General features: G+C 37.9%; 1 protein-coding gene and 1 pseudogene across 1 annotated transcript in view; both read right to left on the bottom strand.

The window, feature by feature from the left end:
* Window positions 1-27,185, bottom strand: part of Kcnn2 (potassium calcium-activated channel subfamily N member 2) — a 135,686-nt gene that overhangs the window by 107,192 nt on the left and 1,309 nt on the right. Inside the window, exons 2-3 of the mRNA XM_010614158.3 lie at window positions 26,915-27,181; window positions 26,249-26,344 (exon numbers count right to left, since the gene is read on the bottom strand). Coding sequence (XP_010612460.1) covers window positions 26,249-26,344; window positions 26,915-27,181 — 363 coding nt within the window. The remainder of the gene's footprint in view (window positions 1-26,248; window positions 26,345-26,914; window positions 27,182-27,185) is intronic.
* LOC104855327 lies at window positions 12,227-13,100 on the bottom strand (annotated as a pseudogene).

The following is a 27,185-nucleotide window of genomic DNA, read 5'->3' as shown; positions in this document are numbered from 1 at the left end:
TATATATACAAATTTTTTTCTATATATATATATAAATATATATATTTTATATATAGAGAGAGAAAGTGAGTGAAAAGAAAAACCTGTGTATTTTCATTTGAAGCATTGTAATAATATTGCTACATAGTTAAAATGTATTATCATCACTTTAGTTATTTTAAGTAGTTAAAAGCTAGCTAAAAGCCAGTTCATACTTATGAACACATTTGCCCTTGTAAGAGTCTAATTAATGTACAAACAATTGAAAGAATTTGGTCAAGGTCACCACCAGGAGTTACCTAAAAATCTGAAGCTAAAGTTCAATTCTTTTGGCCTTCACATCATTTGATGAGGGCATCAGCCTGACCTAAAAAGGTGGAGGCAAACCAAATATTTACAAAGCAATTAATGCTTTCCCGCAAATTATATTATGATTTCTACAATGTCATATCTTTACTCCCTGGTGCCCTTGGACCTCCTGTTTCTCTGACAGGAGCAAATACTGAAATAATCTTGCCAGTTACATTCAATGCCCTGTGGGAACAGAAATAAACTACATCCTAGTCTAGGCTTTCTCCCCATTATATCTTTATCCTGAAACATTTTTTTAAACTTTAATTGTACAGAAGCTCACATTCCACCCAGTACTTGAGATAGAATTTGAAAACTGTTTTAAAGTGTGCTTAACTTGCCAAGGGTGCCAGAGACTCCTCTGCCCCATTATGTATATTAATGCATAGAAAACACACATTTAAGAAGCTGCATGTAATTATTTTTCCCTTCTTCAGATGAAGAAACTGAGGCTCAGAGTGTAAAGGAATTGGCCAGGGATATCTGGCACTAAAATGTAGGGCCGAGATAGGAACCCAAATTGGCTTCAGAACTTTAAAATAATTTTAGAAAGAAGAGACAATGACAGTAACAACATCAAAGGAACCCCGATTCCTGCATTAGCTTTCATTAAAGGAGAAACAAAATTAAAACAGGGAAAAGGGAAGGTAACTGAAGGAAAAAAGTTATTAGATCTATTAAATCATTTGTAGCAGGAAATATTGACAGAAAAGACACACATACAACACATACACTCAAAAAATTAGCAAAGGCTCTTAAAAACTCAAATGGATCTTAATGTAAAGGTACAAGATTCCAATGATGAATGTAACTGTACTGTATACCTAAAATGTACCAATAAACTCAAGGAGAGAAAAAAAATGGATCTTAATTAAATGAAAAATTAAACAATATAACATACCTCAATCAACAAATAACATCACTGTGTCAACATACAATGCAGCCTCATCTTCTAAATATCAATGCTGACCTCAACAAAGACTAGAAAATTTAGCTCGATCTCTTTTTGAAGGCAGTGTTATTAGTAATTATACTTAATGTCTAAATTCTAGAAGCATTTCTATGCAGATTGTTACATAAAAACTGATGAGGAATAACTGATACATTTCAAAGTAGTAAAATAAAATAATGTTCAGTCTGAATGTCTAGACAGAAGGAGGCTATGTTCTGTGAAAAGGTGAAAGACACTGTCAACACACCAAGAGAACAGAGGTGACCGCTAAACGATGTGCTGTAGCAGGATGGAAACAAAGAAGAAGGAAAGAGCTAGATGAACAAGAAAATATCTGCAAAACTAAATAAAAACTACTCCCAAATAATTAAAATTGCTTATATACTCATAATGACTAATTTGGAAGAGACTGAAAAGCAGGGCATGAATAAAATACTATGTATCAATAATACAGATAAAAGGGCAAAGCCAGAATGACTATCTCCAAGGTTTGGTGTTTTGGGCAGAGGGATAGAAATTCTGATTAAGTTTAAACATTGATAGATACACAAATTTGCTAAATACTTAAGACTAATTCCTAAGAGATATAAATTATATAACATCTAAACTGCTACCAAATTCAATAGTTTTTAAAGATCTTTATATCACTCAAAATAAGGAAGAAAAGGAAAATAAGTGGGGAAAAATTACAAGCTCAAAATAATGTCATAAAAAGGTATAAAATAACAGCTGCCATAAAAGTGTAAATGAACTGAACTATATATGCAAAACAATACTGAGTAGGGGAAAAAAAGGCAAATTGTGAAAGAATAAGTACAGCATAGCATCTATGAGAAGTTGCAAGGATACAAATACTACTGTTTATAAATACACTGTTATTGAATGAACATAAAAAAATGTAAACTGGAAAGATACACACAAATTTCTTAATGCAGGTTCCTCTATGTACAGCAATAGGATAATGAGACTCGGAAGAAAATGAAGACTACTCGTATTTCAACTTCAGCAGTAATGTTCTCTGTCTTTTGAAAAATAAAAGCAAGGATGGGAAGAAAAAACAAAAAAAACCTCTAACAGACAAAAGTTTGACAGCCTCTAAGAAGGAACACTGCTGACATGCCAGTCTCTTTTGAGAGTCTCCCTCACAGTTATGAACTATTGGGCCTTTCTTCTTTCCTTTCTCTTGTACAACAAAAGGCTTAGTTGGAGCTGAAACCAAGGAGGAAGCTGTGAAGAAAGTCACCAGAATCATTCCTCAAGCTCCACTGCTCAGAGTCTTGGCAATAGGGAATACACCCCAGAATCATGGGATACAAGGGCCCAAAGTCCAAGAACAAAACTCCAAGAAAAATTTTTTAGTTAGTTTTTAAAATTTTTCTTTTTAGCTAGGCACTTGAAATTCGTTAAAATGGTGCATTTATAAAACACATTAAAACTAGTTCAATGACAGCTAAGGTTAAGCAAAAATGCACTCAATTGTAGCTTACTATTTAATTCCAAAAACTTCATTTTTAAAACATTCTATTTTACCATTTAATGGATACTACATATTGTTATGTTAATAGCTACTTCCCAGGTTTTAAAACAACACAACACGAAACAGACATTAAGTGGCAAATGTGTCACAATCAGAAAGGCCTATAATTAAGTCCAAGCCATAGGCACTAACTCTAAATACTTACATGGGAATACCATGCCATCAGTGCTAACGTGGATGATTTTTAATAAATACTACCAGTTTGTATTCTTTAGATTTAAAATTTTTTAAATGTTCTTTCTTGGTGCCCATGAAAGAAATGATGGGAGAAGCCACAAAGAAATTTGGCTTTCTCAAGGACATAAATGAGGCTCCATTTTTCTTTCCTAAGACTATGCCTGATGCTATGAGGAATGACACATCCAGGAAGTACTTCAAGGTTGCCCACTGGTCTAACATAAAAGTATGCAATCCTAAAAAAGAGATGTAGGGATGTACAAAGTAAGGATGTCGGAAATCTATATACTTCTTAAGGAGGATTCTCAGTCAAAAAGAACAATTTGTTAAACAACCAGCACTGTAGTAAACAGTAAACAGAATTAGAAACTATCCAATGGCAAAATAATTCAAGAGGCAGACACACTATATTTACTGACATTTCAACCAACTTCTCCTTGAACTTATACAGCATTGTTTGGACTTATACAGCATTGTGCCTCCTTATAGTCCATAGTTGCTCATATTAGAAACATACAGATTGAGAGAAATAAGTCTTGACTTAATCATTCAGATATCACAAATTTTTAAAGTCCGTACTCTGTTTGAATACATTAAATTCAAAACCAGGCTACTGTCAAAAACAGGGGGATTTAATACACAAATTTTAAATTGGCAAACAATTTACAAAAAGCTGAGGGAAATTAAAGCAGGAAGATCAGTGTGCTATGTATTATGTATTTCCTTTTCCTTCTTCTTTTTTTTTTTCTTCTACTAGAAATTGAACTCAGGACCTTGCACTTGCCAGGCAGGCGCAGTGCCACTGAGCTAAATCCCCGGCCTGCTATATATTCCTATACTGTAAAGTCTGGAGAAGTAAAAGAAACACTGGGTAAGTCTATTATAAATAAGAACTCATCAAATTTATTTGAACAATTATTTTGAGCCTGTATCATAACAGAAACACAGGCATCAGTGAAATAGCCTATGACATTAAAATGTTCATAATGCAGGGGGGAAAAATCTGTGTAGATCAATAATAAAAATTATCCTTGAAAAAGTTTCATCAATCTCAAGTAGTGTGATTTGGGGGAAATCACTCAACCCCTCTCTATTTCACTTTCTTCAGTGAGATAATAATACTTGTTCCAATAATTGTTTTGTGCTCATATATTATACTGTATACTGGTATTAGTATTGTTGCAGGATGCTAGTAATTATAGGATGACAACTGTGGCAGTTTGGAGGGTCAAGAAAAGACAGAAGATGCCTGACCTGAACCCAAAAGCAGATGGGTGGAAGTTATAGCACAGGTTTAAGGTGCACCTTACAAAAAGGTGTAGAAACCTCAATAACCAGCCCAGCTTTGGTTCTCCAAACAAGTTACTACAGTCCTAAATCACGTTTGTGAACCTGTTCAAGTTGTCAGTGAACAAAAGGCCAAAGGGATGAGAAAGATGAAAACAAAAAGAATCTTATAGGCCAAAAGAAGGAATTTGGCTTTTCTTACAGAGTATTCAACACTACAGGCATGGAAGTTGCTTCCCACAGTTGATGTCAGTCATACAAACTATCCTAAATGTATATTTGTAAATTTTAAATACGTAACAGTGCAATAAGAAAGTTAAGGTTTTAGTGACCAAGGACTAACATCTTTCAATGTTGTTAAAAAAAAAAAAAAGAAAAGGTAGAAAGCAAAAGGGAGGGAAGGATGAAAGAATAGGAAAAAAGATGAAAGAAAATAAAGGAAAAATACAGTAAAGGCAGGAAGGGGAAAGACACATGGCACACAAGTCACTCAATCTTCAGATGCACCAATTTTGACAAAAACGAAATGGGATGACACATCCACAGGCCTTCAATGTTATAAGATAGTACACTTCACCTCACCCAATTCATTGCACATTTACTGAAATAAACTTTCAGACCAGGACAAATTTGTACATGTAAAAGAAAACAGCCAAGACTAGTGTTTTTCGTGATTAAAAACTAAACTGGGTAGCTTCTTCAGTTAAGGATTCATAATTGTTTTGCAGAGAGCAGTGAACATAAATCACACTTTTAAAATAGGTAGGAAAGGGAAGCAAATATGTGATATACAGGATGCCGCTGACTTCCCCCTCCTACAGTCATGGCATTCATTGTTAATCAATCCAGTGTAGCTTTTCTGTGGAATAGATAATTATTCTCAACACTGTGTTCAGTCGACAGAAGCTATGTAAAGTGATGTGTGAGCATATGCAAGTAGAATAATACATCTAGTATCATTACAGAGGTAATCAGAGACTGTCTTTGAACTACGAGGCCACTTAGTTTGGTCAAGAATGGGGCTATAACAGACAAGTGCGTCGGAGAAGAAGCTGCTGGACCTGAATTAAGGAATTAGGATGGACACCCCAGTGTGAAACAGTTATGGCAAAGACTGAGACACATCCAGATTTGATGCTACTGATCAGCATTCCTTCCTACCCTCTGCTTCATGGATAATTGAGTATTGGCTTCTATCCCATTACTGTGGCTCTCTCTGAACAATCCCTAGAGACAAATGAAAAAGACTAAATAAGACATATTTTATGGAACAATTAATTATGGATAAAGACTGTTCTACCACAGTCTCCTTGAATCAAATGTGGTAATATAAGATTCAGAGGAAGCTATCTCCCTCATCTTTATTAAAGTAAACCAAATGTTCGAACGTTGTAAGTTTTTAAGAGGGATTTACTTTATTTTATAGTCATAACTTTAGTAGAAAATGGTACAATTTTCTAAAACATTCCAGGTAAAATCATGCCTAACAGTAACGGTCCAGCTGCTAAAAGGGAAAAAACTAAATAGCCTTTCAAGTGACAGATCAGAAGATCTAAAATTGATTCTTACCTTTGCTAATCTCTAGCAAAATGAGAATTACAATTTAGATGAAATGAAACAATGTAATTAATGTACTTAGCGCACTGTTTTCTCACAGAAGGTTGAGGATACATCTTATTTTAATACATATTATTTTACTTTTCAAAAAATAGTCATAAAGCATGAAGTTAAAAATTTGACTTTTCTTTATACTGAATAATTATTTTCTACATTAGTCATACATTTTGGTGATTTTCTGTCCTTGTAATATATCTACTCAAAAGAATTAAATGGGGCTTATTAATGTCTTATTAATGTCTTCTAACATCTTTCCTTGCCTCCTCAGATCACACTTTTCCTGAGTCAGTCTTTTAGCTCACAGATCACTTTTTTCTCATTATTAACTTTGCCACCATATCTAGTATCTGTGAGATGCACCAAATCCTATATGCATGACAGTACAATAAGAAAACACCAGGTCTACACATTTAGAGCCACATAGGCCACAGGGTCAAATTTAGAAACAGAACAAACTAGAAAAAAAATCTTCACATGACTGCATAAAACTGAGCTGTTCTTCCACTAAACGGTTATAGTAATGGCTTAAGGATTAAGTTATAATAGTGCAACACCAGGGCAAATTAAAAAACACTTTTCTGAGATATTCATTTGTTCTATTAACCTCATCTTGCTATATTCAAGAAGTTTCACACATTGATCACACATTCACTCAAACAACTGCATAAACTAGGGACATGAAATTAAACACAAAGAGCTCAGGGAGAAATTCTGAGCATGAACAGGCCCAACAACATGGGTTTAACAAAAGCCAGAAGCTAATCCTTGTCATGTCTGGTTTCCAGGGAAGTGTGGACATCTGACCAGAGCCAAGGAGAGCAAATCTCATCAAGCTGTTTGTTCTGTGGTAGAAAACTACACACATGGGCAAGGGGAGTGAAGATCTCTCATAAGGCAAGAGAACTCCTGCCTCCAAAGATGAAGGGAAAGCTGTCCTAGGTAGCTTTGCTCTGTCACTAACATTGTGAAAAAGAGGTATCTATGACAAGGGCTTCAAAGTAGTCACCAAGCCTCCTAATGCTGTCAAATTGGCACACAGAACATAAATGTGGACATGTGAATAAACATAAGATGAGACTTAATATTTTCCCCAATGCAATAATTATCTTATCCAGATATCTATACACTGACCAATTCTGACAGGGTTTAGGCTGGGGTGTATCTACTACAGACAGAAATATATTTAGTAAATCTCTCCAGTGGTTATGTCATAGAAAGGATCATAGAAGTAGCAGCTGTCAGGGGAGTTAGAGAATAGATGCCAGAGATGGTAACCTATAAGAATAACCACAAAGCTGGAACACTCATTTGATGAGCCACAGAAGACAAGAACTGCCCTGCAGAACAACAATCAAAGACAACAAAAAGGAAGCATGTGCCAAGGTCTTCTGAGCTGGCACCCACTGTACAACCATGCTTCAAAACCTAGCCATGATTAAAATATAGGAAACATTATCTACAGGCAAGAACATTATGTCTTGCCTATTAATAAAATAACCTCTCTTGTAAATATAATTGCCTGGATCTGTGAATGTTCCAAGTTTAAAAACAATATGAGCATGAACAGATAGGTAAACTGGCCTCTTCCTGACCTCAAACATTGCTGACCACTGTCTTGGCACTGGTACCATCTCGGGAAGAATGTGAGTAACACATGAGAATCAACACCTGTTCTGCCCCACCCTGTCTAGTGCCCTAACAGCACTGGGTGGCAGCACACAATGCTGCAATTTATGTTGCAGTCTGGGGGTCAAAAAGACATGTGACTGCCCTTAGGGAGGTAAACCCGATCCACTGAAAATCACTCCTGGAGGCTTACACACTCAATCACACAGAACCAGTCACACACACACACACAGCGCTCAGGATAGGAAGAGAATGCAATGACATAACTGCACCAGGCTTCACAGAAGTGGTAGTGATTGAGATTTGCTTAAAAAGGCAGAGGGTAATTCTGTCAAAATCAAGAAGTAGAAGGGGACAGTCACAGTAGGAGACACTAGGATTATCCTGAATGGGAAGAGAGGCCCAAAGAGGAACCTTCTGTCTCCTGGAATATGAGCAGAAATATTGAAAGCTAACTGTCACTTATGAGAGCCCTTGATGTGATGACCCCTACAATTACCAACACTTCACAAGCACAGCAGCAACGTGCTGGACACAGCCATTTCACACTTCTAGAAAAATCTTCCATGCAAATTAAATATCTCTTTCAATACAGCTGTAAAGAATAGAAACAACTATACAGATATAATTTTAACCAAAGATACCTGAACTTTTCTTCTCATTTTAATAATTTAATGTCAAATTCAAATAGTTTGGAAAGCTAAATTTCTTTAGTGATGCTGAACATTATAACAGAAAAGTACAAAAGAATAGAAAGTTTACATTAAAGGCACATTAAACTATGATACGTATACCAGTGTTGTGCTTGTGTCTAGATGTGCCCCCAAAGACTCATAGGTGTGGCTTTCTCAGAGGTGGCTGGATCTAGAGCGTGTGATACTGGGATCAAGAGTGTGTGATTACTAAATCAGTCCACTGATTGGTTTGGAATAGTTCTAGGTAGGATTAAAGGCTCCCCATACTTAGTGCTACCTTCCCTAAGGGTGGGTAACCTGGATAAAAATATAAAGGACAGAAGAAGGTGTAGTGTGTCACTTGTGCCTTACACTTACTGCCTGCCCTGCTTTGCCATGGACCATTTCACATCTGCAATGCTCCTCTGTTGTGCCACCCTGCCTTGGAGCCAGCTGATTATGGACTGGAACCTCTACAAACTAAACCAAATAAACCTTTTCTCCTTCACCTTTGGGTGTTAGGTATTTTGTCCCAACAAGAAAAGTAACTAAGACAACTCTATTTCCACACCTACTCCTCAAAGATAAGTTATTTTATACATATCCTTATCAGTCGGCAAACTGAGAAGGAAGAGCAGGGGTGGTCATCCCCACTGCACAGGTGGAGACTTGGGGCCCGTTTAGGTGGCTGCTATGCAGCACCACGCAAAACTGCAGATGCAGCCCCTTCACATTTGTTCAGTGCACAGCTCAGCTCTAGGTATGTGCAGCAGAATCAGAAACAATGTCTGTCCTTAGCTGACAACTGAGGAAGACATAGTCTGATAAAAGCTATTCTAATAATGGCTTCTATTAGTGCCCCCTAAAGGCCACATGTTTACCAAGCATTTCACCCTCTCCCACCCCAGTGGCCCCAAAGTCCTGCCATCCTAACAAAAGCCCCATGATTCCTCATCCCTGGGATAGGAGAAACAAAGATCACAGTGAACAGGATTAAGAAAGGTAAACACAACACCAGGCTGTAGTCTGTGTGACTACTACGTGTCCAATAAGCACAGTGGACTAAGCACTAAGCCCCATGGTAGCTATGTGAGGTGGGCCCTATTTCTCCTCTTTTATAGATGAGAAACTTAAGTTGAGAAATATTAAAGGCTGTCAGAAGTTAGAAAAACCCCAATTTGAATCCTGCTCCATTTCACTCTGGTGTTATTTTATCTCTGTGCTAAACTGCAGGGTGGATAAAATTTATTTTTTTCAAAAATGTGAGTAGCTACATTGGGTGGTAGGGTTAGACAGAGGTGGCTTCCTCAGAGAAAACATTCTTGAAATAAATTTGGATGCACCAGTCTTTGGGAAATAAAGAAGAAAAGGTATTCCAGATGTAGAGGCATGGGAAGTATGATATCTGTTGAGAACGGCAAGTAACTCAGTTCTGCTGGAGAAAGAAATGGTGGATCTGAGAAGAAAAACAGGGATGAAAGGAGTTGACAGCTAGACAGAGACCACATCAGGAGAGCCCCTGAGAGGAATCTACATTACCAACTGCCACCCTGAAACAACAGGCAGCCAGGGAATCAGCTTGGAATTGTGACAGAATCAGGTTTCTGTTTGGGGCAGACGCTCTTGCAGCAATGGGGAGAACGAAGCATCAGGAAGAAGTACAGGGAGGGGACAGCTGTCCAAGCAGAAACACAGGAAACATTAATGCATGTGGAAAGCAATAAAGGCAACAACCAAGATGGACATTCCCAAAAGAAACCTTACCAGTTCCTGAGACGAAGCTAGTCTACAGGTGGTTTACAGTCTTACTTTACTCTGTATTAGAAAGTACAGGCAATTGTAATATAATCCTTAATTTCATGGATACTGTCACTTAAGGGGAAGGCTAAAAGAAGTGAGCTGGCTTAAAAAAATACTAAATCTACTATAAAAATAAAATCGTAGAAGCAAACAAAATACACAGTATATGTCATGTGTAGTACATGGTATCATATATTATTTTTATACATTTAAATATAAATATATATTTATATATTAGTATCTTATATATACATTATATAATATATAATGTTATATAGTCTACTACATAATACAGTATATAAAATACCCATTAAATATAATCTATCAAAGGGCATGTGAAGAGTCAGAGTCTAGAATGAGGTTTTGGGAGGTGCACATATGAGCAAAAGGCAGAAGTGACACCAAGGACTCTAAGGAAGAAGTAGCCACAAGACAGAGCAACTGTCCCAAGAGTGGAAGGCAGGAAGATGAGCTTCAGGGACAGAAGAAAATTCAAACATGCCCCCAAATGGAGTCCTCAGTAGGAAGTGGGAGTCCCGTCCTAATAGCAAATGTAAGAAGAGGTCACAAGTCCTTGCAGGGTAGTGGTATAGGATGGGGATGAAAAGGTTGTCATGGACATGCTGAACTAGGACCCTGTAGGACTGAAAAGAGCATCTACATTAAATACATCTTTAATTACTAGCAAAAATATAAGCAAAACAATATATTATATATGCAGCCAAACTCCAGACCAAAAAAAAAAAAAAAAGAAAAAGTACAGGGTTAGATAAAATATTTTCTTAGGAGTGTAAGAAAATCAGACTACTGGATCAAGGAAAGCCACATGATTTATCACAAAACATCATAAACTACAACTGGAGATGCCTGGCTTCTCCAGGACTAAGTTACACAGTCTCAGAAATCAGATGTGGCTGGTTTCTTCTCACTGGACTCCCTGAAAATGATTCCAAACCCCATGGTTCCAGAAGCACCAACCACTACCATTCTACCATGCAATTTCATCTCAGTCCCACAAGGGCCGGGTCTCCAAGGAAGGCCAAACTTTTGGGCCATAGTGAGGTCTTAAATCTATAGAAGTCTCCATTCCCCAGGCTGCCTCTACCTGAACTTCTATCTACCAAAAATTTCACAGTAAAGAATAAAATATTCCCCTTCCCCTCCCCTTCTCATTGTCCCTACACCTAAAAAATGTGAGAAAATGTAAAAATGGAATGAAAGTGTTTGTAGGTGGGGAGGGGAAGAGGGAGTGAAGGGAGGGTGGGGACAAGGGGAAAAAATGAGAACCAAGACCTGTCATGTAGAGGTACAAGATCCCAGTAATGAATGTAACTGTACTGTATACCTAAAATGTACCAATAAATTCAATTTAAATTTTAAAAAAAGAATAAAATATCTTGGTACAAAGGCAGAAGAAACACTGTTGGGCATGTTTCTGCTTGCCTTTTATAACCACCCTCTTCTCTAACTCAGGAGTCACCAAACATTTTTTGCAAAGGACCAGAAAGTATTTTTTTTAAATTTTGCCTGCCATATGAGCTCTGCTGCAACTACTCAGTTCTGCTAGTGAAGCATAAATGAAACAATATACAACACCTATTAACTGAGCATCGCTGTGTGTCAATAAAACTTTATTTTTAAAAACAGGTATGCCAGATTCGTCTGGGGGTACAGTTCGGCCCACAGTCAATCTTTGCTCTGATTAATAAAGGATTTTCCGTTTCTGCTCCACACGACTCTTAATCAAAACTTGGCTTAGCTGCCTTGAAACATTACTGACCCCAACTTTTGAACCGCCTAGAGTACAAGGTAAGCTTTGCTTCCATGCTAAGGCCATAGTATTTGCTTACTAATTAAAACAGCAGAAGAATTTTTAAAAAGCATTAATATTAATCGACCACTTAAGATGTGCCAAGTACCAAACTCGTCCTTCATAAACACTGGCTCACTGAAATCTCGATATAATCTAGTGAAAGGCAGAATCATTTTCATTTTACAGATAAAGAAAATGAGGCTGAGGTGGTGACATTTTCATGGTCACACAGAGTGAAGCCCATTCTAATACAATTCTGTCTGGATCCAAAATCAAGGTTCCTCACTGCTGCTGCCCTGGCTGCTGTTCAGATGGAAAGTGTCTATCTGGCCTCTCCTACACTGTCCCCAAGGGTTTGTGGCTGTCCATACCCTGCTGGATAGTGCTGGATAGTGACAGGTGGCATCAACCGCTTACAAGCAGTGACTCCTTGGCTTTTCATAAACTGTTAAAAAAAATTTTTCCATCTCAAATAGGATTTTATTTATCACTATTACAAAATCTGGATTGTAAACAGGCTCTTGGACTGACGGTTCATGTCCATCAGCTTGTTCAACTTTAGCTCCAGTCTCATCTCCAGTAGCTTTTCCACAGCTACTACTTCACCATGAAGCTCCATGAGTTTTCCCATTTCAAACTTGGGCTGCTTCAGCATTGTCACTTTTCTGACAAAGACAACATGAAGAGGATCATTAGACTCGCCATCCTTTTCTGTGTCTTTCCCAATGCTGTCTGGAATCAATTTATGACCACTTCCTTCAAGTCATTTGTCTTCACCTTTTGGGTCATGATTTCCATCATCTTCTGGGTTTGGAGGACCTGTTGGTGGTGAGCTATGAGGTCTGTATCTGACTGTTCCACTATTTAGTAAAACCAGCACAGAAGCAATAAAGCAAATGACCATCAGCAGTCTAGACATCAACATGAGCTTAGATCATAGTCTGCCATTTTTTTACCATGGAACACATTTTGTCATGGGTAGAAACATACCACAGAAGTTAGGCAGTTTTTGCCCTGAACACCTTCAGTAATTAGCTTGAATTTTCTAAAGGCAACTTCATTGTTCTGCAGATCAGCAAGGCTCACTTCAAACGCATGACCTTTGAGCCCATCAGATGCAATTTTGGTAGAGTTCTGGTGACTAGTGTTTTTTTCCAATATTTCTTATATTGAACATAGCTGGTGCCTTAATGTCATATCAGCCTTTCTTAGAAAATGGATCACCCACTTTCTTCTTGGCTCCCTTTTACCGCCTTTCTTAAAGCATTTGTTCTTGCCCACAGCCATAGTGCTGCTCAGAGTCAAAAGGGCTACATAAACTCTTAGTATTTAAAATAAAGACAAATACAAGGGACAGACAAGATCCACTGTGACTGGAAAAGGTTATGTTTATGCATGTTGTTCTTCCCGCTGTTGGTGACAAATCCAAGCATGTTAGAGATCATCACAACCTCCACAAGTCCATCAGGACCAGGGGCAAACAGGGAATCCTGACATGGCTGGAAGTCTCAAAACACAGCATGCGTCGCCCCAGAATATTCCCAAGTGAAAATAAGGCAGGGGAGGCTGAAAACTGAGGGGTTATGAAAACACACCCAGCAGGGGCCTGGAACACTAGCAGAGGATAAGCTCCCCACAGAAGAACTTGAACAATTTCAACATAAAGTCCGTGAGCTGATTTTTAAAAACCAGTTCTTTTTATTTTTTTGGTGAAGAAGACTAGATGTGTAGCATCTGATTATAAATTTAAAAAAGGAAAAATCAACTACAATAATTGAACCTCACTATGAATGCACAAGTGAACATTTACACCAGCAGAGGAGAGAGGAAACATGAACAAATTAACAAAAATTTGCATTCAGCCTGGGAATGAAGGCACAGCACACTACACAGAGATCTGAGCCCATCGCTTTCACTTCATCCATCTCCCAACCCTGCCGTTTCTCATTAGTGGAATTTTGTTCCCATGTGGCAACATGTCCTCCTCTGGGTCATGAACACAAACTTTGCCCCTGTCCTCCTCATGCGCCCTTTTGCTATGGCCTCCTGTGCTCTCACACAATGGTGCAGAGAAGCCCTCTTGCTGTAGGTAAACACTGCAGGCACAGGCTGCCCGCTGACCATTCTCTGCGCAACATGTTTCCACATGGGCTCAAGGGATTGAACCCTAAACACAGGTTCACATCCTTTTTTGGCTAGTTGTATAAAACTATGATGAGGCACACTTAATGGAGAAATTATTTCTAAATAGATACCACCGAAGCAATCTGTGTACACAATATCCAACTAAGTTTTCAAGACGGAAAACATGTCAATGACTGAACAAATCTGAATTCCCAATGTAAAGAACACCCAAGGGACATATTCCGGGACACAAGGCAGAATGTGGCCAACACTCATCAACTGAAAAATAGGAATAGTTGTCAAAAGGGATAAAGCAAACTGTGTAAAACTGATATGCAGAAGGGAAAGAAAAAAAGAATACAAAAGAATGAGTGCACCCTTAGTAAATGACATTAAAAATCTATAAGAACTCATTAATATCAAATAAAGGAAATTAAAAAATAGCTTCTATCCATGAACACAATGATGCTGGTAATTTTTTCCTCAAAAATAAGCATGAGAGATATTTATATTATTATTGCTTAAATTTTGAAAGTCTACTCAAACACATACCATTAATCTTTCCAATACTGACATAGAATGGGGAGGTCCCTGACTAAAAAATTCTAATTCAGAATATTTTTCAACAATGGTATTAAAATTTGCAATAGGGGATCGGGGATTTAGCTCAGCAGTTTGATGGCCTGCCTTGCAAGCGCAAGGACCCGAGTTCAATCCCCAGTACCAAAACACAAAACAAAACAAAACAAAACAAAACAAAACAAAATTTGCAATAGGTTTAAGTAGTACACTGAAGTCTAAACTAAAACATATATAACTAAATATATCCTCAGATACATAAATTCTTGCTGTTTGATTGAGAACTCTGTCCAAGTATGGAAAGATTTACCAATATGAAAACTGACCTATGACATTTTGAAAAGCCAAGAGTTTGTCTTAAAATTCCATAGCTAAGTCCATGTAAATATAGTTTTATATATATACACACACACACACACATATAGTACTAGGTATACCTTTGAAAAAGCATTAAGTAACTGTTCTAAACCTCACAGCTGTCTCTTGGACATAACATATGCACACAACTTCAACAAATAGCCTAATTATTATTTTTCAATACTTTAAAATAATTTGTGACCATAAAAACTAATCCAGTGCTAGCATATAATATACTTCATATATACACACACACACACACATATAGTACTAGGTATACCTTTGAAAAAGCATTAAGTAACTGTTCTAAACCTCACAGCTGTCTCTTGGACATAACATATGCACACAACTTCAACAAATAGCCTAATTATTATTTTTCAATACTTTAAAATAATTTGTGACCATAAAAACTAATCCAGTGCTAGCATATAATATACTTCAACCATTTGTTAAAAAATCAGAAAGCTTAATACCCATATAGTTTTTAACTGTTGTGACAATGGACGCTAGTCTAAGAAAACTGTTATTCAAGGTCAAAACTATCATATTTCTTTCTGCCTTCTCCCAAACATTCAGGATATTCATTTCAAAATATACAAATATTTGCAAAGAATTACCTTGGAACTTGAGCTTCCAAAAAGAAGACTAATCTCAGAAACCAAACAAAGAAAAGCTTCATACACATGTCCATTTAGTCAAATTACCTGGAAACAATCTTGTTTTAATACATAATAGACATTAAGTAAAAATACATAATTGAGTAAAAATACTCAGAATATTCAAGAAATCAAAGAACAAATTATCAACATAGAATTCTGGACATTAGAACTGATCGACATGTCAAAAAATCTGTGACATCTAAATCCCAGTGTGTCCTATGAACTCAAAAAGTAAAGTCCCAAACTATTGCAACAGTAACACATTGTTCAAAACCAGAGACCGGCATAATATGGACCCAATTAATGAACATTCAAAATAAAAAAAAGAGAAAATGAAAACTTCTTGATTAAAAAGTGAACCTATCATGTTTCCAAGAATATTTTGAAATACTACTTACTCATCATATAGCTACACACTTTTCCACATCTTCAGATAGTTGTACTTCAAGCTAGGGTGATAGCATACTATGTAAACAAGCTCTCAAGAGAAGTACACCTAGTTCATTAAAAAAAAAAAAAAAACTTTGTGTTTCAGTAACTTGTGGCTCCAAGGTGAGTACAGACAGGAGGGCTACTGAGGGCAGCAATTTATCTACAGTCTTAGCTGCTTACTATCTCTCACCCTTTCAGCAGCAGTTCAATACCAGGTTTTTCCATTATCCAAATTAATTCCCTTTACTTATTTTTCAGAGAGCCTTGCTTAAAGTCACCAGGGTCCTAATTAGTGATCAGGATCTGCATTCAGCTGTAAGCTCTGAAGGAGTTAATACACATCAGGAAAGGCCAACCCTCCAGCTGGAAGCCATACCTGGGGCGGAATTATGGACAAAAGTCGCAATCTTGAAAGAACAGGATGCCATATCATAGCACTTCAACACTTATTTACAGTTTTGAACCCGTCAAAAAGATCACTTGCTTCCTACAATAGCCAACTTCCTCACAGAATCTACACTTACTTTGTTTAAAAAAAAGGTGTTTAGTAGAGATCAAAAGCTTTCATTTAAAAATATAGGAGTGTCTCTCACACACACACTAAGATGTTATTAAATTAATGAACACTGTTCAAATATTGACCATTTTCGGTGCCCTGTCAAAGCCCACAGTGTCTGGGCTGTAACTCCTCCCCTTGCACCCCAATAAACTCTCAAACAGTGAACAACAGCCAGATGACCTATCAACAGCCCTCTCTACATTTCAGGCAGTATTCTAAGTACTTCATTATATATTATTAACTCCCTTAATCTTTTTTTTTTAAACTCACTTAATCTTTATAACAACTAGATGAAAGAAGTGCTCTGTAACTCCCATTTTACAGACAAAGAAATTGAAGTTCAGAGATACATAGTAACTTCCCCAAGGTCACACTTCTAATTAGTGGAAGAACTGGGAATAAGCCCAGACAGACTGGCTCCAGAGGCACTGCAGAAAGCCATGAGGCTCTGTTGCAAAAATGGTAAACAACTCAACATAGAGTATCACTGCTCTGCTCAGCAGGAAAGTTTACAGAGAAAAACCTCAGAAGTTATAGTTTTTAATACCTTCCCATCATACAAAGGAGCAGGGAACATTTTAGGAGCCAAGTTATCTTCTAATAATGCTTTCATATTATGTAAAATTTTAAGTATTAAACATGGATACCCTTTTATAAAGCTGTTAGCCAATATTTTAAAATCAAGATCATAGAAAAACAGCAAAGCATAGGAAACTACAGAGAAGCAATTTCCCAGATTTACACAGCAGAGTATTCAAAATTCTAGCTAGCAAAATTCAAAATTCAAAATTATAGCTAGTACATGGGCCTAAACACACCAGAAAAACCACCACATGGGTTACTGAGTGAAGCGAATTATAAGTACTTCCATAAAAAAAAGAGTGAGAAACTTGTGAGAGGACAATTTTACACACTATCAACTGTGTTAAATAATAGCCTTAAACTCAACAATTTTGCTCGATAGTTTATCCTTAGGAAATCATCAGAGATGCTGAGAAAAACAAGCTCATCTCCAATGGTAGTCATTATAACAGCTACTTTAAATACTCTGAATTTATTTCAAGATTTTAAACAAACATTTCAAATTATTTCTAACTGTTGTTATGTGTCTAAACATAAGGAAAATAATTATACTGATGCCACCTACATGGTGGGAAAAAATATAGTTACTAAGGACATTTCATGGCAAGGGAAAAGTGATAACTATATGAAAATACAAAATGTCTTTATACAGATACACCGCAAATACCATGTCATTAAGTACCTATAATATGAATAATCATCTTAGGGTAATGCAATTGGTCTAATTTATCATCTCGTTTATATTTCCTATATTATATAAATTTTCTAACATGAATAGTTACTCATTTAATAATCTGAAGGGAAAATTTTTTTTGTTTTGTTTGTTTTTTGTTTGTTTGTTTTTGGTACCAGGGATTGAACTCAATCCCTTGTGTTTGTGAGGCAGGCGCTGGAACCACCGAGCTAAATCCCCGGCTGGGAGGGAAAAAATTTTAAGAGAAAAGGCATTAGGTCATGAAGTTTATAATGTTTAAATTTAAAAGCAAATCAGTCTTATACTTTTCTTAGATATTATTTATAGGCTGGGAGATGATGATATTGTTGCTTTTAGCAAGGTCCTCATGATGATCTTATAGAAAAACTAGAGAAATGGGGCGGGCTAAAGGAGTTCATAGAGTTACTATTACTTGAAAGGCTATACTAAGTATCACTGATGAGCAGATGGTGAACAACAAAGAGGGTCTACTTATGATCTTGACCTTGCCTAACTCAGGCTGTTGGCATGGGTTCCAAAGGTATTTTCCAAACTTCCAGCCACAAAACTAGGTAAGAAGAGCTGCATGTGTAAATGACAAGCATGAACACTGCCTGAGAGTCACTAATGTTGACCATATTTCTGGAACAGAATCTAGCACCGATCTGGAATCTATACAGCCCTGGTATTCCTACAAATCATCCATACATGAGGCTTTCCAAACCTAAACAAGTGTTCATCAAATAAACATCAAAATTAAGACTCATACAATTCTGACAGGCTGAAATGCTGGTCTGAAACCAAAATGCTATTTAACAGGGTTATCAAATGTAGTGGCACACATTGAGACCAGCAACAATTTTAATACAAGTATCAGCTGGCAACAGTTTGTGTAAAGCCGTGATCATTCCAGATCAACAACAGGCAGTATAATACAACATTTTTATGAATAGAGATAACCATTGGCAGATCCTATCTGGCAGTTCTGGGTATATTTCTGATTTCTCATTTAAAAAGAAAATTCAACAAAATGGAGTAAGTCCACAAAAATGTGACAAGAATAAAAAGTCTGATCAGAAATATTAAAAGAAACTGGGGCTATTTAACTAGAAGGACATTGAAAAGGACCTAAGCAATGTTTAAATGTTTGCTCTGTGATCCTGTGAAAGAATCAATTTATTCTGTTACACTAGAAATTACACTTCATCTTCTTTCTTCACCACTCCACTAGAACTGCTCATCAAGGTCAGCAATGACCTTCAATTTGCCAAATCTAAAAGGCACTTCTGTATCCCTATTAACAACCTTTGGCAGCCTTCAACAGAGTATGGTGCCCTCCTCCTTGGCACAACACTGTCTTGTGGCCTCCTGAACTTTCGGGGCAATTAGTTCCTGTCTGTCTGTCCATATCTTTGTCTCTCCCCCCACCCCCCTCTCAGTCCTCTTTCATTTGATCTTTAGATACAAGAAGATGATGGATTCTTGACCCTCTCGTTTTTCTAATCTCAGTCAGTGATCTGATCAATTCCTGTGTGTTTAAATAGTTTAAATTTAAATTTCCAGTACAGATCTTCCCTCTGAACTTTAGATTCTCATACACAGTCAGCAGCATTTCAAATACATTCTGCAGAAGCAAACTGGTGACTGCATGGCCTCCTCTTCCATTTGAGTCCCCTCTGCCTTATCTACACTCAGTTGGTCTAGCCAGAACCCCCAGCTCATTTTTACATTGACCCTCACTATTGCCTGACACTCACAATCCATGAGTAAGCCCATCCTGTCTCTAAAGTGGGTCTCAAATCTCACTTCTCAAGTTCACCACCACTACCCAAGACCAGAGAGCATTTTCCCTCTCTCAACAGCTTGCCAAGAGCCTCTTCATAGTCTACACATCAATCTCCTTAGAGTATTAAAAAAAATTGGATCACAAGTCCCCTCTGCTCTTCAATGACTTTCCCACTGTACTTTGAAGAAAGTCCAAAATCCTTACCAAGTTTCCACAACTTCCTTACAGGAATCGGCGTGACCGCCTCCCACCCTACGTGGTACCATTCTGCTCCTGGTCTACACTGGTATGCTCCCATCTGTACAGTAAATTTGTTCAGGGCTTTGCAAAGGTTTATTCCAGACTCTACCAATACTGGCACTTCTTTTCTTCTCTGTCTCAGTCTAAATGGTACTTCCCCAGACAGCCCTCCCCTGATCCTCCTGCCAGATGTGTACCAGCCTCAGCACCAATTTTCAGTCCTCTTTATCCCCATCCTGGCATTTAACTTCCAATGACTTTGGTGCTTGATGTTCTTTCTCCCTAACCACACTTCCTTAAACTACCAGCTGTAAGAGGGAAGGAGCCACACCATCTTATTTCTCAGTGAATCTGCAGAGCTCAAGAGCCTTGTAAATGTTCAATATGGAAGGGTTAAAACAAGACTTCACCTCAACATAAATAAAATCTTCCTAAAAGTAGGAGCTGTCTACAGATATAACTGACAGCCTTGTAGGAAGAAGGTTCAAGCACTAACTGTGTGGCTTTTAGCCAAGACTACACCAAAGGCATTCTTGTGCTGGATGGAGACTAGGGCAGATGACTAGATCCGCACCCTCCATGTAGTTTCTAGTTTCATAAATAGAATTCTTAAGGCATTTCAAGTTGAAATACCCTCACACAGGTTAGTAAGTATCACATTATGGTAGTAGCTCAGTTCACGAATACTTTGCAAATAACTTGGTTCACAAACAGAAGCGTTTGACAAAATTTGTTTTTGTTTGCAAACTACAACGGTGACAAACATGACCGTCACCGTCTTTCCCACAGAAGCACAAATGTGGCCATCTATTCCAAATCTGCAGAACAAATTAAGATCATGAACAAGGTACCACTGTATTTCCTAGTGAGCAAAAACCCTCTGTTAACAATCCCACAAAACCACCTTACACCCTAGCCAAATGCAACATCCTAGAAGTTAAATCAGTTCAGGCTTTCCGTCCACCCTGCCAGCTGTGGTTTGGGATGGTCACAGCCCTCAATGCCCTTCTCTTCCAGTTGTACCAAACGTGTCCAGAAATGGGATGCAAACCCCCTGTGGTAAATGCAAAGTTCCACTCTCCATTCATTAGTGATGCTGCTCTGTAAAAACACCAGGATCACTTTATTTAGAGTCACACCTATTAATAATGCAGAGATCTTTACACAGGCAGGCTGAGAAAATTAGTCCTGAGTGATTTTGTTACTATAATGCATATATGAAGTCAAAAGGCCTGAAAGCCTCATTACTACTGATATAGAAGTTGCTGGCGAAGACATCAGTCATTGAGGAGAACAGCACACAGTATGCCAACACCACACAGTAGGGCAGCTCAGGCAAGCTCTATTCCTGGTCTCCTGGAGCCTCACAGTTAATGTGTTGTTATACTTTCATCTACTTCAGAGATACAGCAGAGACCTAAAAATAAAACCAATGGAGATCATATCCTCTAAAGTTTCAACTTCCTTCATCTTTCCCAACTTCCTCCAAACTTTCTTAACTAAAATAATAAAAATGTGGCAAGTATGTACTTCTAACCACAGCTTTATCATAATTATTCAACTGTCAGCAAATTATACAGTTAGGTATTATCAATTAGATACAGGCAAGCCTACAGAATCATGAGCTCTGCCCAGGCAAACATAATTTTTAAAATCCTTTTCATTATATCCATGATTAATAATGGTGTAAGAGAGCAGAGACTATAAATTCTCATCTTGGTGGAAGGCTACTCGTAAACACATACATATACTACATACACACAGATACATTACATATATACATAGATTTTTGCTGTCTTTCTTTTTGCAGTTTTGGCAATCAACTCCTTATCTCCTGCATGCTAGGCAAGTGCTCCACCACTAAGCTACGCATTCAGCCCTAATATTGATTCAGCAATTTTCCTGCCAGAAACTTATCCTACATATACTCAGATTGAAAATGAATGCACAGAATATTCATTTTAGCATAGCTTGTAACAGCAAAAGCCTAGAAAACTCCAAATTTCCTATCAGTTCCCAGCACAGAGCTGTCAACGTAATCCACAGGAAATTCATAAAACAATAAAATATGAAGCTGCAAAAGAAGAACAAGCTAGGTCTCTGTCCTGATGAGAAAAAAAAGTCCAATATAAATTCATATTTTTGCAATTCTGGACAGATATACACAATTAAAAACACTTAAAGTGGTCACCTCTGACAAGACTACAGTATTTAGAATGAGACTACCCTTTTTACTTTAAACTATTCTTTACTATTTGAATTACCTTCACTATGTGTGTCTGCTATTTTGTTAATAAGAGTAACAACTATGTAGTATTTTCTGCCTGGTCCAAAACCATCTATTCGCTCCCTGGTGAAGAGGGAAAGCCAGTATTCACTCCTGGCCTTTACAAGACAAGCCACGGAATCTACCCAGTGGTGAGGAATCACCCCTACCCAGCCAGGCCAGGAAACATCAAGTTGCTAGGGTCCCTGCCCTCACTCCTTCCTTTGTGTGGCCCTGGTGTACAAATGAGGAACTATCTTAGTTCCTGTTCTTCCAGTTATTGATGTATACAGTGCATCTCTGAAAAACTAACTTGAAAGAGATGCATTAGTTACCTCATTGCAAGATACCAAAACGATCAGAATATTTTCCTAATATCATTCATTATTTGGTTATACTGTCTTCAAAAGAAAAACAAAGAAAAATGTTTTCTAATTAAAGTGTAGAACTTATTCTTTCAAGTCCCCTAAGAACTGGGAAAACCAGCTAACAGCCCAAGGGGCTTTCCTTCCCAGTTTGGAATCTTTAGTGTTTGCCAATTTCCATTAAAAATTGCTTGCAAAAGAAAAATGATAGTATAATACATCTAAAAAAACTTAAGTGAAATCTACACTCAAACTTTCTGATATTGAAGATATTAGTATTTAAACTTTGCTTTATAGATATTCTGCCAGAGTAATATCTCAAAACGCCACTGCAAGTTGGAAACAAAAAGAAAGGTTACAGAAATCACACTTCCATGTTTCCTGTTATTTGACATGAGATATGAGGTGCGGAAGCTCTTTATTTGGTATCAAGTACCCTTTCCAAACTGTAAAAAAAAAATCCCTATAGTATTCTTCCTTTGTTAGGAGGTGGGGCTACACAGGATATTGTTAGAGTTTACCTATGTATCTATTTATTCATTCACATTTTTTTGGTTTTATTGATGAATAGAGAAAGCAAGGCTAAATGTCAATTTGAAAAAGTACAATATCTACTTAGCTAAACAACCTCCACAATCTGATTTTATTATATAAGCTTTCTCTCAGAAAAATAAAAAGTGATTTTTTTGTTCACAGGGAGTAAAATTAGTAAAATGAAAAAGCTGTGTGGACTGGTGCTTTGAGCTGTCTGTGGTACTGAAAAAAATGACACCAAAGCTTAAATTTACTGAGTTGTGTTCTTACAAAGCTTCCCCAACACACTATTTTAATCCAAGCACTTCCGCCCATGACTCACCTGAACCATTTTATTTTGCCAGTGTGTGTGTAAACATTTTATAAAAGGTCACACTGCCTTGCTTTCCAAGGTTCTCCATGAAAATGTCAGGGCCTCCCCGAGCTTCATTAAATAATTCCAGTGGAGGGAGAGCCAGAATATCAGCTACATTGCTTACTTTTCCTGAATGTAGCAGGAAATCCTATCATGCACCAGAAACTCAAACCAGCTAGCTGCTACTACCCAGTCGTCATACCATGTCATTCATGTTAGATTATACGCTACATTCAAGGACATGCATTTGGTCCTCAAAGATAGGGCAATATATTTAAAACTCATTATAGTAAACCGAGAGGTGCCCATTCACTTAAAAGCTTTTGTGAAAGAAGTACACCCAGTGTGGTGACATCAATAACTTAAAAAGAAGGGCACAATTTGCCATTTTCCATGAATATACATGAGCCTGTGCACTTGCTCCACTGAGCTTCAGAGTGAAGTAGTCTGGCAGCATCGCTGAGACTCTTCTTTGGACAAATTAGAACACTGCTGCTTTTTCTGGTTCTTGACTTCCAGTGCTCAGTGTCCTCACATTAATTTGGTCATTTTTCAATTTTATTTATTTTTCAAAGAATCTTGTATGAAAGTTTAGCAATTAATCCTGAGGGAGGAAAAATCCCTCTAGACAAAATACTGAGCATAAAAATGGCATCATCCAAAGTAACAAAATGATATTATCCAAGCACCTATTTTGAAATAATAGTGTGATGGGCTTAGCAGAGACCATATATCATATCAAATAAACTCAACTTTAAAAAATTTAACATTCTGTAATGTTATGTCATCCAACAGTAAAGAACTTCATTGTTTATTCACCAAAATCAATCTTGTCATTTTTCTCACCTATCCAACATATTGAGACATTGGTGTAAGACAAATAGTCCAAATTAACAATGAGAACATTTTCAGGCATGAAATAATCCATACAAATAAAATTTCCTGGATTTTTATTAGCTTCTGTAAATTTTAAGAACTCTGTTATTTCTTTTTTTAGGATGCATGATTAACATTTGGCAGCTCCTCTTAAAACTCTTTTGAGGTATTTTAAAAAATTCCCCAAGAATTCTTAAAAAGTCAGTGTTTTCAAGAAGACACTTTGTTCTTAATGTTAATACCAGCAAATGTCCTCCCCATAAATGCTTGTTTAGCTGTGTCCTTTCTAGATGAAACAGGCAATACCAGGAAAGGTGATGTTCAATAAAAATCAGCAAGGGAGCATTCCACGGTGTGGTAAGTAAAACTACTTTGGCTTACAAGCAAAAAAATGTTTAAAGTCACTCGATTCTTAAAAATACACTAGAACATTCTAGAGTAATCTCTGAAGCATGACCCTACTCATATAACAACATTTGGAGGTAGAGGGAAGTTGCACATAAAGCAATGTCCATGTTTCCGGGCTTTGGCAAAAGCAGCCAAGCACAGCAAGGGCTGTGGACTGGAATCGGGGAGACAGGCCTATTCTAGCACTGTCCTCTCTGGCTAAGGGATCTGGCAAGGCACTCACCACTCTGACTTCAGGTAACTGTCTGTAAACTGAGTCAAAGGACCAGTTTTGTTCCAGCCAGCTCAGCCTACTCTTCAGGTAAACGTGAAAAGATACATTTATAATGTTTAAATGAAATTTCAGTATCACTTGAAAACATCTGAAAGAATCTCAAAAGGGTACCATCACCAGGACTGAATTAAACATGGATCTATGTAAATTTTTAAATAACAAAATTCAAATGTATTTTGCCTTGTTTTGCCAGGACAGTTTATTACTTATCTCCAAACATTCTCATTTTTGTTCTAATTCTCGTTCTCTACCTTTATCCCTTCAAAATGCACTTTTCCAAATTTTAGAAAATATAAATGCAAAATGAAGTAATTTCTCCTTCACTTGAGGTTATGCACATCTTTTTTTCATCTGGGCAAATATTAAAATTGTTTTGTTTTAAAGCAAGGGTGTGTTTGCTAATTACTAATTTAAAATAATATCAAATTATATCACATTTCCTACAATGTCTTAAATTCAAAGGGAGCCTGAATATGAAAGTTTCCTAATCCCACTAAAAATACCTACCAATGACTCAAAGAAATCAAAAAATATGTATTTGTAATGATTCAAAACTAGGAAAATACCTAGTTATTTTAATTCACCAACCTTAATGTTTCCTTGATTATGGGCTACAGCAAGTGACGAAAGGAGCCAAAATTTCTGTTTTCTGGTATGGTCAGTAGCAGCCAAATCTAATAGCAGAACTCCTAGCTGGATTTGAAAAATGTCAACACCTTCCTATTAAGATAGCTCATGAGGGCAGTGGCCAGAGCTTTTAAATGACGTTTTAAAAAATGATTTAGTGACCATAGCTAAATATCTATTAAGCTAAGAGATATACAGAATCTATAAACTAAACTTTTACAACTTTTTTGAAATGTTGGAGAATACAGGAAAGATTTAGAGCTTTTTAATGTTTATATCAGTTGGCTATTAACATAATAAACCTATTTTCTTCTTTATGCTGCTTTGTCGGAGACATACAGATGGACATGAACCTCCGCAATAACAAATAATGTCTTAAAGAACACACATTTACTATACAGATTAAAAACAATATATAACTGGCTTTAAGAAAAACAAATGTGACTGATACGAAGTGGAACTACATAAAGATAATAGGGCAAATCTTAATAATTCAAGAAGTACATCCCAGAAACTACTGTATAAACATGCTTCACTGCCTTATTTTGCTTTAACTTCTTGAAAGAGTAGGTCATATGCTGACATGCGAACGGAATACATGTCTTCAGTCTCCTCAGGCCAGGATAATGAGCACTTGGGAAAGCCCCTGCTTTCTTGCTCTCCCCTCAGGCTGACTGCCTGGCGGTGGGTCACTGATAAAAAGCAGAGTCTGAATTACCTGTATTTCCCTGGCGTGGTACACGATGATGAGACCGAGCAGGATGATCGTGGAGAGACTGATAAGGCATTTCAGAGCTAAGGAGTACAGCGACGCCTGCAACACAGGAAGAAGACGTTTAAGAAAAGACTACTTTTAACCACCTTCCAGGCCACGAGGGTCTGTGTGCCCTGCGAGTAGACTTGAACCCATTCCAGAGGTCCTGAGCCCGGGGAGCGGGCTATTCAAAACCAAGCTCCACGAGCGCACACAACTGGGAGCCTCCCGCTTAGCCTCAAGGTTTGGACTCAGGCTGCACCATCTAGGGTTGATTCGCAGAACCTGGTCGGTTAAGCCCGGGAGGAAACTCCTCCAGACTTGCGCTGCAATTTAAAAGCACCTGGCCTCCTAAATACGAGCACCGGGAGAGGAATACGCAAGCTTTCCCCACAACTGCCCAACTTGTTTACTGTGCCTGAACGCGCCAGGCACTCTCAGCGCCTGGAGAACTTCGGCGGCAGGCGGAAAGGTCTCTCCGAGCCGCCCAGCCAACCAGGGCTTGGCGTCCTAGCCGCGGTCGCTGTCCCGGCGGGAGCTCCCGATCGTCCCGGGGAAGGTTCCCTCTAGTGCCCAATCCCATACACCTGGTGCCGCGCCTCCGGAGGGTGGGCAAGGGGACAAGCCTACCTTGTCGTAGGCGCCCCACGACAGCTCGGTCTCGATGACCATGACCACGATGCCGAACATGCCGAAGATGAGCGCATAGTCGCTGAGCCGCTTGCGCTTCTCAAACAGGGCGCGCCGGTGGCCCAGCTTGTAGCCAATGTTCTGGTTCTTCTTTTTGCTGGATTTAGTGCCACTGCTGCTGCCGTGCCCGCTGCCGCCGCCGCCACCGCCTCCAGTGCTGCCTCCGCCGCCCGCTCCGTAGAGCGCCAGGTTGTTGGAGTTGTTGTGCTCA

This window comes from Fukomys damarensis, unplaced genomic scaffold (assembly GCF_012274545.1).
Source record: "Fukomys damarensis isolate Sample0158 unplaced genomic scaffold, DMR_v1.0_HiC HiC_scaffold_9, whole genome shotgun sequence".
NCBI lineage: Eukaryota > Metazoa > Chordata > Mammalia > Rodentia > Bathyergidae > Fukomys > Fukomys damarensis.
The sequence above is the reverse complement of the archived record's forward strand: the minus strand, read 5'-3'. Positions and strand labels throughout refer to the sequence as shown.